Source organism: Mustelus asterias, chromosome 3, assembly GCF_964213995.1.
Source record: "Mustelus asterias chromosome 3, sMusAst1.hap1.1, whole genome shotgun sequence".
NCBI lineage: Eukaryota > Metazoa > Chordata > Chondrichthyes > Carcharhiniformes > Triakidae > Mustelus > Mustelus asterias.
In genome coordinates, this window is record NC_135803.1 from 45,587,568 (window position 1) to 45,605,154 (window position 17,587).

The following is a 17,587-nucleotide window of genomic DNA, read 5'->3' on the forward strand; positions in this document are numbered from 1 at the left end:
GTTAAGGGGAGAAGGCAGAGGAATGGCACAAGATGAATTGCTCGATTGGAGACAGTGAGAGCGCGATGGGCCGAATAGCTTCCTTCAGCGCTGTAAAAATTGATATTATTTCACACTTCTTAAAACCTACCTCTTTGACCAAGCTTGTGCCATCATCTCATGTGGTTTTGTGCCCAACTTTAGTCTAACACTCTTGTGAAGCATCTTGGGACATATATAGTTAAAAGTTCTATTATAAATAAATTCTTATTGCTGTGATATCTGCTCAATCACTGGAAACAGTCAATTTCTATCTACTGTTGCTACGTCCTTATTAGTAATATTAATTGCCTCATACTTTTGTTATTCCCATCTTTCTTCCACATCTGTTCAGGTTTCCTCTTTACTTCCCCTCACCCAATTAGAAAATTAACAATCCTTTTTAATTTTGATTCCTATTTACTTCGCTTCTTTCTGTGCATTAGTTTTTTATGCATACATTTATTTTGTGGTCAATAATGCCTGTCCTAAATTATAACACAATGCTTGGAGATTAAGTGAGTTATAATTTTTTAGATCACGATTCTTACTGAATTGTTCATTTGCATGATGACCCATGTGCAGTGGGATGTATTCAGAATCTTAGCAATTGTTTGTGTATCAAGTGTACAGAATTTCATAATTAGTATGAGACTACACATAGCATAAACTGTACTTATGTATATGTACAACACACCATCTACACTAGGTCCCAACTCTTATGCCTTGGTTTGACACCAAAAGTTTAACTTACCTTTTACAGCATCTACAGAAACATTGATAAATCAAGTTTATGCGCATGTGCATTTAAGTTGAAGCAAAATTACAAACTGCTAGTAATAGACTTGCAAATAAAAAATTCTGATTGCAAAGTGCATTCATTTTATTACAGCACATCCATAACTGAAAACATGGAATGCAGGTATATTGTAAAAAAGATGCAGTTCACAGAACTATAGTTGTCTCAGTTAAGTGGCCAATTCTGTGGTTTCAGATCTCATCTTTAGACTTAAAATCTAAATGATCGCATTCTTAAGTTCCAGCTCCCAAAGAAAGCCAGAGGCAATTACTTTGAGCCAGTAGATAGAAGAGCAATCAATCCTGATGAAGCACAGATGGACAGGATGTAGTTTCTGAGAGTACAATTAAGGAATACAAGTTTTATAAAGAAACCCATGACAATTTATATCTGACTAGAAGGACTGAATGATATCTTCAGGCAAAGGCTATATCAACACAGGCAATAACTGGAATGTAAAATGCCTCCATTGTTTTCCCATATTTTCCAGAAAATATGTTGCATTCTAATTTGCATTTGTGGACATGGTACTGTTCACACACACATCAAAAGGACTGACAATGCCTATTTATTCTCTAACTTCAATGCAACAACTACAACTGGATCTGCAGGCTTCAAATTCACCAATGGAAAAGTGTTTATTGTGCATAATGAAATCTGTGGAATGGACTGCTGTTTTATGATGGGCATAAATGTGTGGACTGATAATTATTGGCTTTCCTTAACTTAGTAGGGCTTCTAATCTGCAAATCAATGGGAATCGGGGCAATATTCTCCGTGATTGGAGTCATACCTAGCACAAAGGAAGGTTGTTGTCATTGGAGGTCTATCTCAGTCCTGCGGCATTGCTGCAGGAATTCCTCAGGGTAGTGTTATACCTTCCTACCATCATAAAGTCAATAGTGGGGATGTTCGGTGATGACTGCACAATGTTCAACACCATTCACAACTCCCCAGATACCGAAGCAGTTCATGTCCAAATGTAGCAAGACTTGGACAATATCCAGGCTTGGGCTGACAAGTGGCAAACAGCATTTGCACCACACAAGTGCCAGGCAATAAACACCTCCAACAAGGAGATAATCTAACATTGCCTCATGATATTCAATAACATTACCATCATTGAATCACCCAACATCAACATCCTGGGACTAACTATTGACCAGAAACTAAGTTGTATTAACCATATAAATACAGTGGCTACAAAAGCAGGTCAGAGGCTAGGAATCCTGTGGTGAGTAACTCACCTCCTGACTCCCCAAAGCCTGTCCACCATCTACAAGCAACAAGTCAGGAGTGTAACGGATAACTCATCATTTGCCTGGATGAGTGCAGTAACTTCAACACTCAAGAAGCTCAACACCATTCAGAACAAATAAACCCTCTTGGTTGGCACCCCATTCACAAACATTCATTCCCCCCCATCACCAAAGAATATTGGCAGTAGTGTGTACAATCTACAAGATGCTCTACAAGAATTCACCAAGGCTCCTTAGCATCTTCCAAGCCCATAACCACTACCATCTAGAAAGACAACGGCAGCAGATGTGTGGGAGCACAACAATATGGAAGTTCCCCTCCAAATGACACAACACCCTGACTTGGGAATACATCACCATTCATTCACTGTTGCTGGGTCAAAATCCTGGGATTCTACCCCTAACAGCACTCTGGGTGTAGCTACACCACAGGAACTACAGTGGTTCAAGGCAGCAGCTCACCACCACTTTCTCATGGCTAATTAGGGATGGGCAATAAATGCTGGCCTGGCCAGTGAAGCCCACATCCCATAAATGAACAAAACAAACTTAAAAGTTTTTCTTTTCCTATCATTTTTTACTACAGTTCAGCGCCAGATAGTACCAAGAATGTCACAACCGTTAAAGGTGAAAGTCTTCACCAATTCCTAAGCAGAGGACAGATTTCTTCCCAAATGCAAATAATTGCATGCTGCTGTTGCTATGTTATTATGAAAAAGGATACACTGTTGGATTGAAATTCTTCAGTATAAAGAACGAAGCAATGATGACCATGACGAGAAACAAGGTGTTGTTGTAGAAGATTGAGAAGGTTGTAGCTTCATAGTCAGCCACTTCATTCTTTTTCCACAGAATTCTATTGGGGAGAAAAACAATCTAAATTAAGCATGGCTTGCAAGAACCAGAGATACACATCTAGAAAAAACACACTTGTGTAAATACACAAAGGGTAAAAGTCTGTTCCCCCCCATAAATGAATGTGCTAGCCACAGGCGATGATCTCTATTTCTGAATGGATAGATCTGAGATGTATCAAAGATTGGGCCTCAAGCCTCTATCAATAAACCAGTGAGCTTCAGCCAACAAATGCACGACACCAGGCAGATCACTAAAGGGGCCTTGAAGATAGCGTCACTTCCATAACTTCATAAAGGGAACAAGGGGAGATCATTATCCAGCAGGAAAAAATGGCAGGGATTATGATGTTTCTCCTTCTCCTGGCTTCACTGTCATGTATGTATTTTTAAAAACAAATGTAACCATTTTGATGGGAGCCTGCAGCAGACTTTCAAGGATGACTTATTAGGCCACATGTCAACCTGGCTTTCCTGAATGTTTCCAGCTGGAAACTAAAGTTCCACCTGCGATGAACCAACAACCACACTAGTGTCAATTGTTTGCATTTCTCACTTTATAGCCTCTTTGTGTGATGTTGGCGTTTGCCCTTTAGAAGCCAAACAGATAATGCCCCATTTATTTGACATTCCTTCCTTGAGCCTGGACGGTATTCAAAGCCAAGAGGTAAAAGCTTTCCAGGCTCCAAGCCACTCTCTTCAGTCGCAAAATCAATTCTCTGGGAAATCATTGCTACATTGGTCTTTTTTACCCCACGACTGCAGGAGTTACAAAGAATTGATATCAAGTAATCAAACAATAGACAAGGGTTGCAGCCCTTAAATCCTTTGAACATTTCAGATTGGTAGCTATGTACTAAAGTCCAAAACACTACAATGGTACTGAGATTCACAAGAATCTTGTCTACAATCAGATTGGTGGGGCTGTTGGTATAAAGTTTACATAAATGGTGGTGCATCTTCCGGGCAAGAGACAGACAGCCACGCATTCAACTTTAAGATTCGGAGAACCAATTTTGGAACAGACTAGCAAAACTATTTTGGTTTCGGCATCCACTTAACAACAGACAGCCACCTGCGATGAACCAACAACCACACTAGTGTCAATTGTTTGCATTTCTCACTTTATAGCCTCTTTGTGTGATGACAGCTTTGCCTTGTTACTAGCTGGTTGCCTCTGCTTAAAAAAGAAACCTAAGCTCGCACATACGATCATTTTATATACCAGAAATTGTGCTTTGCATGTTTTGACGTTCTCCACTTTTAAGACAATATACACTGTGCAACTTTCAAAACTTAAAAAGCACACCTTTCATCCTTTTCTTTACGAGACATCTTCCTGTTGTCAGCCTCTGACAGTTTCCGAGTGACCTCCTTGGAAACTGCGTCTTCTCTCTTCTGCGCAACCCTAGACAAATGAATCCCTGTTAACAATGTGACATGCTAATACATCATCCGTTAAATTGTACAAGTAATATGTCTCTGGGAATTACTTACTTGTGTTTCAGGACAAACTTAACATTTTTGTAAGCAAATGCCACAAGATAGGTGCTGACAAGGGTCATAACACAATACAGAACTGCAGACTGGACAAGGTCCATGTGCCAGATCCTCCAGTAGAGCCCTGAAAGACAAAGTTTAGAGACCATTACTCTTGCAATTGTCAACACACATCGGCTTGCAGCAGTGAAGAAAATGCAATAGATTCAGATATTCAACTCCTCTTACAATAAATAGGCATTTTAAATACTTTTGTATCAGTCTATTCTCACAAAGACAGTCCTGAAAGATTGAAAATTAAAATCTCACCTCAGCTTGAGAAAATATTCAAAATCCTATGTCCACTATTCATTTTCATTTGATCAAGTTTAATTTAGAATTAAACGGTCCAAGAAAAAAAGCTTAAGTTTTAATTTAATAGTCCTTGTTCTGAGAGCTCTTCAGAGAATAAGTCACCTCCTGACCCTCAAATCCTGTCCACCATCTACAAGGCACAGGAGTGTGATGGAATACCCTCCACTTGTCTGGATGAGTGCTGCTCCAATAGCAGTCAAGAAGCTCAACCAGGACTAAGCAGCCCATTTGATTGGCACCCCATCCACCACCAACACACAGTGGCAGCAGTGTGTACCATCTACAAGATACTCTGCAGCAACTCACCATGGCGCCTTTGACAGCACCTTCTAAACCCATAACTTCTACACCTAGAAGGACATGGCAGCAGATGCAGGGGAACACCACCACTTTCAACTTCCCCTCCAATTCACACACCGTATTAACTTGGAACTATAACCCAGTTCTTTTGCTACTGCTGAGCCAAAATCCTGGAACACCCTCCCTAACAACATTATAATTGTTACCTACACCACATGGACTGCAGCAATTCAAAAAGGCACCGTCTACTCAAGGGTAATAAAACTGCTAGCCGAGCCAGCGAAGTCCATGCCCTTTTAAAATGTTTTTATAAATTAATTTTAAAAATTAAATATAATTTAAAAAATTAAAAATTTCTGATGTTTCTTAACACTAATAAAGTTCTGTTAGTATTCCAAAATGAATACTTTACTCATCTATCTATTGGGAAGCTGAGGAAAGGAAAATGGTCTAACTTTATTTGCACAACAAAAATGTTATTCTTTAGGGAAGTGTTTGAAGGCATTTGTATCAAACATGCATAGACATGGGAGAAATCATTTTGTTTGAAAAATGGAAATACAAGATATGGTATCCCATAAAAGTGGATCTTGACAAAACAACAAGCTGTAAAACTGATTAATATTGTGTATACTGGCAATTTGAAAGTTCTATATGGAATAGATTGAACAACAAAATATTGCAATAATGCTACCCACAACATCTATGCAATAACAGTGTGTTAATAAGGCCACTGAAAATCAAATGAATTTTAAATACTGCTACAGCACCTTACATGACATGGGTATGAAGAAGGAACCTGGAAACAAAAGTCAGTTATGACCAGCTCCGGACTTTGAACAATTGTAACTCACTTTCCTGACTTTCCTCACTACAAAGATTTCGCCAAATTCACATGGTTGAGAATCATGACCTTTAATACTTTACACAAAAACAGCACTGAATCTCCAGGCTATCAGCACTTAAACAATTAGTTCTAGTTGTACTTGTAGCTATGATGCCAATAGAGCTTAGTGAAATTTAAGAATTATTACTGCTTAAAAACACCAGATGCATTCCTAAAAATTGAATATTGAAAATGTACAAATGCTCTACGAAAGCGAACACACTGTTAAATGACGTCACCAAAACTACATTTATGACTAGGCAGCAATTTCTGTTGGACAATTCTGATCTATGTTGCTCCAAGGATGCATTTTCAATAAACATGGGGTCAACACTAACGTGTGCTAATGACAGCTCTCAATTACCACTCCAAAAATGTCATGCTATATAAATTCCTAACTGACAGTAAGGTACAGATAAACCACAGCTTCTTACACATCTACATTTAAAATGATCAAGGTCATTGTCAAAAACCTCAATCTTGCAATGGGCTAATCCCTTCCCAGAAGCCTGCTTAAAATCGTTCCTATAGCTGGTGATAGGCGTCTCATTCATCCCTGAACAAAACTGAACACGTAGTTTTGAGATGGGCTGCATGCTCTGAAACGTCACCATTTTCATCATGACCGTATCTTCATCTATGTCTTTTGTCACCTCCAAATTATCCAAAGTCTCTCCTCAATAAACAGATTTAGTAAACTCCACTGCCTGGATTCCAGTTCCCTTATCCTTTGGCACACTGACTTCTAACCATCAAGGCTCTAAATTTTACAACCTTCTCCAACTTTATGTGGCAACTCGCACTATCCGCCTTCATTCATCTCTGGTCTGGTGAGCATTCCCATCCGCTCTACTTCAGTTAAGACTCTCAGCCTTCAGCCTCCTTTCCTCCCACCAAACTTAAAAAAACCCACCTTAAATTCCACCTATTCCAGGACAGGACCAAAAACCTTACAACCAATTTCTGTCTGAAGGAATTTGAACTTTTCGCAATGTAAAAGACACCAAAGACCAATTATTTTTTCCCTACTTCACAATATAGATTTGCAAATATATATGGCAGAGACTGAGCCAGTAATTGGGGTCGAAGATGGTTGGCAATTCATTGTATTCCAGAGACAGACACAACCCTCCATTCTCACTGATTCAGCTCCCAAATCCAAGAGACGAGGCCCTGTCCTCCTTCTCCATTGAGGTCATTGAGTAACTTTAAGACAGAGATAGATAGGTTCTTGATTAATAAGGGGATCAGGGGTTACGGGGCACATGCAGGAGAATGGGGATGAGAAAAATACCAGCCATGATTGAATGGCGGACCAGACTCGATGGTCCGAGTGGCCGAATTCTGCTCCTATGTCTTATGGTGCACCCAGACACAAATGCTCAAAGAGGCTGATCGCCTGTCAGCGCCGACCGGCAGCAGCAACTCCGCCACCCCCGACACTTACAGATAGGAATGGCCGACACAATAAACGCGTTTCCATAAAAGAGTGCGGATGACTTGGCCGAGACGTTTCTGCTGAAGTCCTGCAACAACAAGTCCTCCTCGGACTGCTGCTTGTTGCTGCCTTTGGGCGCCATGTCTCCACGTCCTCAACCTGAGTCCTCCGGAAGAGTCGTCAGCACTCCGAAACGGCCCACAATCCCCGGCGACAGGCCGCCGACCCGGCCCACAATCCCTGGCGGCAGACCTCCGAACCGACCCACAATCCCTGGCGGCAGACCTCCGAACCGACCCACAATCCCTGGCGGCAGATCCGAACCGGCCCACAATCCCTGGCGATGCAGAGCCAGTGGGAGGGAGACATGAAGTTAAAATCTCTCACTGCTGAACAGATATTAGCCATCGACGAGAATAGCAAAAGCTTGTTATATAAACGATACCAGTAGAATTACTGTAAACAAAGAAGACACAAATACGAAAAAATGTTTATACCGTGAGCTTTCTACTGCCGGTGTGGGTGAAATCAGATGGATCGCCGCCATCTTTAGTATAGGCACCTGACGAGTTGTAGAATTACATTTCATTCTCGAGCATTTTTAATGTACAAAATTATACAAAATACATCTGCAAAGGCAAAAGATGTTGAATTATTGCTGGAGAGAACGGAAAACATGGCTTGGGTTTTAAGAAGGATTTCAATGGCGGAGGCAGAGGTGAACTAGAGAAATAGGCAGTTCTAGATTGTGGGGCAAAGGCAACTGTAGGTTTAGACAAGAATGAAGCGGCGATGCATAAAGACCACAGTTGGGGGCACTGACGTGGGCAAAGAAATTAAAGGAATTTCAGAAGTATTGTGTGATGCTGTGGAAGGACTTGAAGATGAGAATTAGGATATTGAATGAAGTGAGAACGGAGTCAGTAAATCAGTGAGGACAATGGGCAAGTAGGATGCGTGGGCTGAGTTTTGGACGTCTTGGAGTTTATGGAATGAGGATGGCACTCAAAGCATTAATTGTTTTCCTCTCCACAGACAGGCTGAGTTAATCCAGCATTTTCTCTTTTTCAGATTTCCACCATCCACAGTATTTTGCTTTTATTTAAGGGGGACGCTAAATTAGGTTTAGACAACTAAATTGGGTTTGGACAAAAGCCTAGACAAATTGACAATCGTGGAAGTAAAATTGTGCTCTACAGAAAAGTTGGTGAGAAAACCTGGCATTGACAGAGGTACTGGAGACAATAACTTCGACAATTATGACAAAAGTCACCCACATCATTTTTCTGATGAAGCCAACATTCCACTACAGTCGCTCTTTTCTATGTTTCCTCTCCGTTAGGGTGTCCTTGCTGTGGTTCTTTTTTGTACTAATCAGAGAAGATCTGCCCTTTGGGCTGTAGGTACCACTCTTTCGCATTCTTAAATGACACCCTTGATTTAGTTCCCATTTCAGACATTCCATTAGCTCCCTCCGTAGTCTACCCAATTTCTAGTTTGCTTATCATGTCCCTGAGTACTAGGCCTTCTGCACTGCCATGAGGTCACTCTCTTTCACTGGTTCAACTGCCGACATCATTGCTATTTATCCCATCCCTTCTATGTAAAGTAAAAGTTTTAAAGTTAAAGTTTATTTATTAGTCACAAGTAAGGCTTACATTAACACTGCAATGAAGTTACTGTGAAATTCCCCTAGTCACCACTGCATCACCGTGCCATAAGGCTTACATTAACACCAACGAAGTTATTGTGAATTTCCTCTAGTCGCCATGCTCCAGCACCTGTTCGGGTTAATGCACCTAACCAGCACATTTTTCAGAACGTGGGAGGAAACCGGAGCACCCGGAACCAGAGCACCCGGAGGAAACTCACGCAGATATGGGAAGAACGTGCAAACTCCACACAGACAGTGATCCAAGCCGGGAATCGAACCGGGGTCCCTGGCATTGTGAAGCAGCAGTGTTAACAGTGCCGCCCAGGAACCCAAGCCACCCCTCCTGTAGAACCTTTCTTGTGAGCATGTGTCTGCTTTCTCATTTCCGTCCCATCTCAGCTCTGCTACTTTGTGAATTAAAAGTCATATCTCCATTGTTTTTGATCACCTGCAGTACCATCTTCAGCACAGGGTCACTTAAGACGAGTTTCCCGTCTGCTGATTTAAATCCTCACTTTTTGATTTGATTTATTTTTGTCATATGTATTAGTATACAGTGATTTTCCCAGATTGCTAGAAACCTTACCAGTGCAATAAGTCCTCCTTCCATTCATCCCACCTTCTCTACTGTACACTGTTGCTGTTTTCCCATGTACCCTATATTTACTGCATGGGTTAGGTGGTTCAGTGGTTTCACCTTCAGATCATATATGACCCTATTACCATGGTCCATCTACTAACAGTCAGGCTGGACACTGCCCCTTCTTTAATTCTCCCAACTACCAATAATCTCATCCCTTTGCTAGAGTTATCATGGCAGTTCCCATCAAGACAGCAAAGTGTTTGCCCATTAGGTCGCTAAAAGATGTTTCTTGCAAGATGAGTATGCAATTTCTACTAAAGCTAATGTCCGAGAATCATACACTACTGGTCCAAGCTTCCCATGGGCTATTGTAACAATACTGCACTTGAACTAGCTTGTGTGGCTATGCACTCTAGCCAAAAACTCTGTTGTTCCCATAGCTGAGGCTGTTTGCAGCTTCTGCTTAAGTGTATGATAAGCTCTCCCACATTCCTCTGTTCACTTCCATTTGACTGACATCTGTGTTAATGTGTACAACAGTCTGAGCTATACCTGCATAAACTCAGCAATATCCCATCAATCCAAAAAATGATCTTAAAGCTGAAACATCTCTTGGTCTCGGTTACTCATCCTTTATTCCTCATCCATGACCCTCCTAGTCTCAATATAAGCTCCAAAAATTATACATCTTTTTGACCTATCTGAGCCTTTTTAGAGTTTACCTTCATCCTCCGCATTGGGAGTAGTAACAACTCCTTCAGCAACACCATATGTTCCTCAGGCATCTGTGTAAATATTAACAGATTATCCACATACTGAATCAGCTTGTCCCTGCCAGCGAACTAACACTTAACCGTTTGTTGGTGGAATATTGACACTGTTTTGAAATCCTTGTGGCAGTTATGTCCACATGTACTGCTGCCGCTTAAAGGTAAAGGCAGATTTGTATTGATTTTCTTTCCTCATTGGAATAGAGCAAAACCCATTAGAAATATCCAGAACTGTGCACCCTTTTATGGAACTTGGTATACTGCCAATCAAATCTGTGACTGCAGTGACCATTAGGGCACATGCTGGAATATTCATATTTAACTTTATCTATCGTCATCTTCCATGATTCATTTGGGGTTTTTTTTAGGCCAAATTGGTGAACAAATATGTGTTGTCAAGAGCCTTAACCCCTTGATCCACGAGGGATCTTACTGCTAAATCCCTCTCTGCTTTGGGGAAATGATATTACCTCTGCAAAGTTTTCTTGGGTTTTCCTTCCACTAACTTCCCCTGGGATTCTCCCACAGTTGTGTGTGTATTGGGCAAACACTCCCTTCTCCTGCTCTACAATGGCTTTAATTCACTTTGGACTTTTTTCATTAATGCCTCCCAATTGTATACTCCTTTTCTTGAGACCACACACATCTTTCCAGGTCCATCCAGCAGAATGCACTGTCCACCATTCCCCTTAAACAATCATCAAATCAATCTATCTCCAGCTCAATTGCTTCATGACATAACATGATATTAATATATTTCTCAAGGGCACAGTATCATTACAATAGCAACCCACATTGTTAACCCTTGGATTGCTGCTTCTGAAAAGTTGCTTCTTCAGTTCCCTGATGTTCCTTTAGCTTTGTTGTTCCATTTTAGTCCATTTAATTACCTTATCAAACTTACTTCCTGTGAGCTCTATACTATTCAGCGCTGCCACTGCTGTCGGTTGCAGTCTTTTCTCTGCTTCAGCTGCTAGTACCACTACTTCTCTGTGCTGAAACACAAGGGCTGGGATTCTCCCAAAAAAATTCTAAGTCCCCAATTTGTGGGAAAATGGGAGTAAGTGCCACTGTTTTTTTCAGCGTGATTCAGTGTAAGGATATTATTAAACTAGAAAGAGTGCAGAAAAGATTTACTAGGATGCTACCGGGACTTGATGGATTGAGTTATAAGGAGAGGCTGGATAGACTGGGACTTTTTTATCTGGAGCGTTGATCTTATAGAGGTCTATAAAATACTGAGGGCATAGATCAGCTAGATAGTCAATGTCTTTTCTCAAAGGTAGGGGAATATAAAACTAGAGGGCATAGGTTTAAGGTGAGAGGGGAGAGATACAAAAGTAGGAGGAGCAATTTTTTCACAGAGAGGGTGAGTGTCTGGAACAAGCTGCCAGAGGTAGTGCCAGGTACAATTTTGTCTTTTAAAAAGCATTTAGATAGTTACATGGGTGAGATGGATATAGAGGGATATGGGTCAAATCAGGCAATCGGGATTAGCTTAGGGGTTTAAAAGAAAGGGCGGCATGGACAAGTTGGGCCGAAGGGCCTGTTTCCATGCTGTAAACCTCTATGACTCTATTCCCAGAATGAATTTCCGACACTGCATCACAGAGTCCCCAGTGTGATTCACTCTGGAAATCAGCGGGCGGGACCTATTCCCATCCGAGAGGCCAGCAGCACAGCGCTGAGCGGGCCACTCCACATGTGCCAATCTGTCAGCGCAGAGGTCGGCGCAAGTGCAGTGGCCCCGCATTGCTGGCCTCGAGATCGCTGGCCAGCCCAATGACTGGCCAGCTCCGCAACCCCCATCGCTGGCCTACTGACCTCCCCTTCCCCTACCCCACCGATCGCTGGCCTCCAGGACCACCCCGGGCAGGTCCAATTCCCCCCCCCAAACAGTCCTGACCCCTTCCTCTGCCGGCACCCACCTGTTCGTGGGGAACAGTAGTAAACTCCGCTGGAGTGAACTAGCGGGGGAGAGGCTAGTAGGCCCGGAGACCTCAGTCCCAGGCCCACTAATCGGATGTAAATGCTGATTTCCACATGCTAATCAACTCCGCACCAATTTCCAGCACGGAGTTGATTACTCTGGAAATCTTCAGCTGGGAGACCCGTGGAGGCCGTGACACACAGTGGGGAGCCCGTGAAACGACCTCCACTGATGTCTCCTGGGCCGGGAGAGTCGCCCCCAAGTTTCTTAAATACCAAAAATCACACTCAGGACAAAGACTGGTGCAAAAACACCTTGTCAAATCTATGTCTTCTTACATACCGTAACAATTTAATGAATAGTCCATTACCATACGAAGGTGATTCCAATGGGGATGATCCTGATAGCAGTATCTGGTAACTTTCACTCTTATCAAAACATTCCCTGGGTTTAGTATTTGCCGGGAATGTGAGAGCACATTCAAATACAGTGGGTGGGACTTTCCGCCCTTGCTGGCCCTGAAACCAGAAAATCCCGCCCGAGGTCAACAGACCTTTCCATGGTCCGCCCCTTGCCCATTCTGATTCCCATGACGTTGGGACAGTAAATCTTGCCCCAGTGGCTCCAAATTTGTAGGTATTAGCTACAGTTTTACAGTTGTAGGTACATATTCATGTTCTGATGGCTTTATTAATTCTCTCGAGTTGTATATTGAAAAAGTCACTGTATGTATGACAGGTTTGAGCTGAAGAATGCTGGTAGGCATCTAAACATTGTCCATCACAAAGAACCTAGCTTCATAGTACTCTTTTTTTTACTTTTAAATGTTGGCTTCTTTAAAGGACTGACTACAACACCTGATGCATTACATTTTGCTGTCAGTTTTGAAATTTGAATGCGTCCTTGCTGAAGGAGCAGCTATATAACACCACGATCGACATGTCTGCAGTTTATGATTTGAAAATATTAGCAATAAATAAAAAGGAGAAAAAGACCAGAAATTTCATCTTCAGTTTCCACTCAGAGACCAGTTAAACTCAAATTCATCTCATATGGTTCAATTCTCTGAACCAACAAATACATTCTAATTAATCAATATCTAAATAGTCATTTGGTAGATCAGTTTTTGAATATTTTTGTTAAAGCTTTTTATCTTGCACTCATCAAGACATTCACGAGAATACAATGTAAGGGAAATCAACAAATTTATACTGGATGGGAAGAGACTGCTGATTAGTTGGCAAGTGGACTCTGGTAGAGGTGTTGTCATGCAGAATGCACCAGTTGATGATGACTGACCATTAACTCCCAAGGATTGTCTGAAATTTAAACCAGGCAGTCAAGGTATTGCCATGAGGAATGAGCCAGTGTATAGCTGTTACTTCTTTTATTTAGCTGAAACATGTAATATTGTGTAGGAATAATGACAAGGACTACAACTTCAACAGCTTACTTTAAAGCTCTTCAGCAGCTCTTAGCCACACTATTGCAGTCTCCCATGCAACTACCACATCACTTCCAGTGCGTAGGACATGTCAATACATCCAAGAATACACATTCTATAGATGTAATGTGTGTACATGTTCTTTATGTCTGCATATATGTAGCTTCCAGTGCATGCAAGTAAGTAACAACCATTCACTTGGTCATCATGCAAGCTTGATGCTAAAATAGTGTATACCAGAGTCATCTTGTGGGATAATGGCTACACTGATCAGATCATTTCATGCTGTGTATCATGCAAAATCAAGAGTGGGCCAAAGGCCACAGCTTTTGGCCTTGAGAAGTGCCTAGTATATCTCAGATTACCCTGTAAGGGCACACATTGCTTTCAGCAAACAAAATAAGTAACAGCAATTTGCTGCTTTCCTCTTCAGGGGGCAATACTTTGACCATTTAGAGTCAAGCGGCCTGATTTAAATTGCAACAACGCATGGCTGTTAACTGTTAGTCACCATCAACTGGTGCATGCTCCATGGCAACACCTCTACCAATCAGAGTCCACTTGCCAACTAATCAGCACTCTCTTTTCATACAGGATACATTTGTTGATTTCCCCTGACATCAGTATTCTTACAAATGTTCTGATGAGTGCAAGTCGAAATTCTTTGACAAAAAATAATTTTTCAGCAATAACCCGTATCAGCATTTAAAGTGCCAGAGATATGTCTATCCTCTCAGCTGATTACTATACTGTGCAACAAAACTAGAGACATCCTGTCTGACCACTGCCAGAAAATCTCTTTTAATTTTAAAAGATTCCTGGAAGAAATTTGCACATGAACAATTACTTCAAACAAATGTTATTATCACTAATGTCATTTTGTAATGAAAGATGGATCAAGAACATACCATGAGTGGGATTTTCTGTTCCACTTGCCCCAAGACTAGAAATTCCTGCCAAGGTCAATGGGCCTTTAATTGGTTCACCAAATTTCCCGTCCTGTCCGTGAGATTCCCATGGCCGGCTGGACCAGAAACTGTACCCCCATGAATATGAGTACTGTACCAGTGTGTGTTATGTAATTTATCTGGACGTTTAATGTAATTGTACATATATATTTATATATAAATTACATGACTTGCTTTCAGAGCGCCAGCTCTCTAAAATAAAGAATTTTAATTTGCAATCAAAATGTCATTTCCTGATAGATAGCTTTATATATCACGTTGTGATTTATGTTATGGCTACTTCTGTCTCTGATTCATTTACAGGCATTCACTAGTAATGTAGTTCTACGTGTACATGGTGGTCACGTGAAAAAGGCATATCTGGAACAAGTTTTCATTCCTAATTCAAATACAAGCTCCTTTGTGCCCCGTATCAGTGCTTAACATACATGCAGGGTATTGGGTGTAGTGTTAGGAATCCAGCTGTAATAAATCAGTCAACAGCAAAACTGTCAGCTTGTAGTAAAGTGGAAAGATTCATTATATAAAATATGACCTAACAAACTAGGCAGTAATTAACACACCCAACTGGTTATACTTCCCGCTTCAGCTGTGAACAACAGAGCTCATAAAAGTCAAAACTGGATTCGTCTGGAAGACTTATTCAGGCTTCTGTAGTTCTCTGATCCTTGATGGGGGCAATCCCTTCGCTTTTGGATCTTGCTTGTATTTTCTGTAACAAACGCGGTTTCAATCTTTCTTATACCCGAAACAATTAATTAGTCTTCATCTCTATAAACCAATAGAGCCAATTGACCAGTTACCAAGGCACATAATTCATCTTCAGTTGGTCGCTGCCATCAGATGTTGGCTTCTAAGTAAGAGAATTCTCACACATCCAGACACCATATCAGTCAGGCCTGGTTTTGACTAGTTCAGTACAGTTCCATGCAGTTACAAACAAATATACAAGTGCGTATAATCTCAAGTACCATAATTTAGATTCTAAGTAAAGATTTACTTAGAATCTAAATTATGGTACTTGAGATTATACGCACTTGTGTTAAAGCTGCAGAATTTGAATATATGGCTTAGTTCTCTTACAAAGCATGATTTTCTCACAGCTGAGTAACCACTGTCATATTGCATCAGATACTACAAACATGAAGCATCTTAGAGGAAGTATTTGCTGTGAATCAATTATATCTACTGCTGCATTGCAACAGGAACACTTGCAAACACTTATTAAATATACTAGCTGATCATCTCTGCCATTGCTCCATATTCATGTGCTTTGTCCTCCGACCTCCCATTATAGCTGCAGGTAGGCACTACACAGCATATTATGATTAGAACTGACTCTCAGTTCGCTCTCTCTGTTTCCAAGCTTTTCCCCTCTCTGTGTCTGCTATTTCTCTTCTCTCTCTGGTACTATCATTTCAGTTCATAAATACTCCTTTCCATTCCAGGACTAACTTCTCACATGATTTCTATCCTGTTCTGCTTTATCAGTTTTCTTAACCACAGAATTAAAACAAATTAAAGTCAGGATTTAAATTGGAACTGTAATGCTTTATTTGTTTAATTATGTAGGCACAGACCCAACATGGCCAACTGTGTATTTTTGTGAGGATTTGATTGACATGTGGTGTCTCATGGTTAACAAAGAGCAACTTGTTCAGTGGCTGTATTTGTGCCAGGATGTCTCTGGAGAGGGAGCATACAGTGTCTCAGGGCATGTTTGACACATTCTCAACTGAAGAACACTAGAGGGACTGGTGTGCACATGGACATAGCAAACCACATCTTACTTTATTTTTTATTTTACAGATAAATTACAGTTTATTGTTTGTGCCCCTCTAAAAGAGTGGGGGGAGATACTTGTTAACTCCCATTGTTGATGACAATTGTCATCATTGATTGTCATCAAGAGTTGACAAAGAGCAAGCTCTCATGGTGTCGCATAGTAAACATGAACCAATGACCAATGTAACAAGCTTATTACAGTATAACAGAGACAAAGCTTTTAGTTTTAAGGTGCATATTGTTATGGGAATAAAGTTAATTTCCTGAAGAAACATGTTATGACGAAGTGTTGATGTCAAATATTACATTTCAATTCAATCTGCTGGAATTGCATGAGGACTCTTTTAAAAGAAACAGTTTTAATTGTTGAAACAAAGGCATGACTTAAGATGGCTGCCAGAGATCATTTGATATTTCTGCAACCACAAATTGGTCAAGCTTCTGGAAGCTCCCAATGCGGATTGCATTTAGGACATGCCCAAATAATCCTCCTGTGGAATTTCACACCTGCGATATCAATGATTACTTCAGAGACAGAGTGAAGCTAATTACTGCCTCAACTTTCATCGTTATATTTCATTCTGTTAGACTGAAGGTGGAGAGCTTACAGAGACAATGGCTACCCTGAAGGTATTGATACATTTCTTCCTAGCTCAGCATAAAGAAGAATGGGTAACACAATAGCCAAGGACTGTCCAAATATGAGATAATCAATTATGTTCTATGGACTGCTCAATCGTCATGGAGAAAGAGGTCATATGGTCAAAGCCAGTTTTATTATAAAACACCACTTGAATCAATCTGGAGAAGGAATATCTGAAAACTGCAAAAAGACTGCTCTTTCACCCATTCACCCACCCCTTTAACAACTTCCTCAGCTGTGAAAAACAGCAACAAACAGTAAATGCTTCATTTAATTGTATTTTCTTGTTCAACCTTAATTTGGCCAAAAGCTAGCATTCCGTCCTTTGTAACTTGTATTTTTGTATACTTGCGGGTACGTGTGTATATTATGACAGTTTGTTTGCCCTTTTTAATATTTGCA

The 17,587-nt window shown here is 40.9% G+C and overlaps 1 protein-coding gene across 1 annotated transcript; it reads right to left on the minus strand.

Annotated features, from left to right (window-relative positions):
- Positions 1–877: 877 nt before the first annotated feature.
- On the minus strand, positions 878–7,966 carry ssr3 (signal sequence receptor, gamma). The gene is made up of 5 exons (XM_078208306.1): positions 7,418–7,966; positions 4,428–4,554; positions 4,240–4,338; positions 2,801–2,932; positions 878–1,151 (listed from the first exon to the last, which is right to left on the minus strand). The coding sequence occupies exons 1-5, from the start codon at positions 7,548–7,550 to the stop codon at positions 1,085–1,087; spliced, it is 558 nt and encodes a 185-aa protein (XP_078064432.1). The 5' UTR covers positions 7,551–7,966; the 3' UTR covers positions 878–1,084.
- Positions 7,967–17,587: the final 9,621 nt, after the last annotated feature.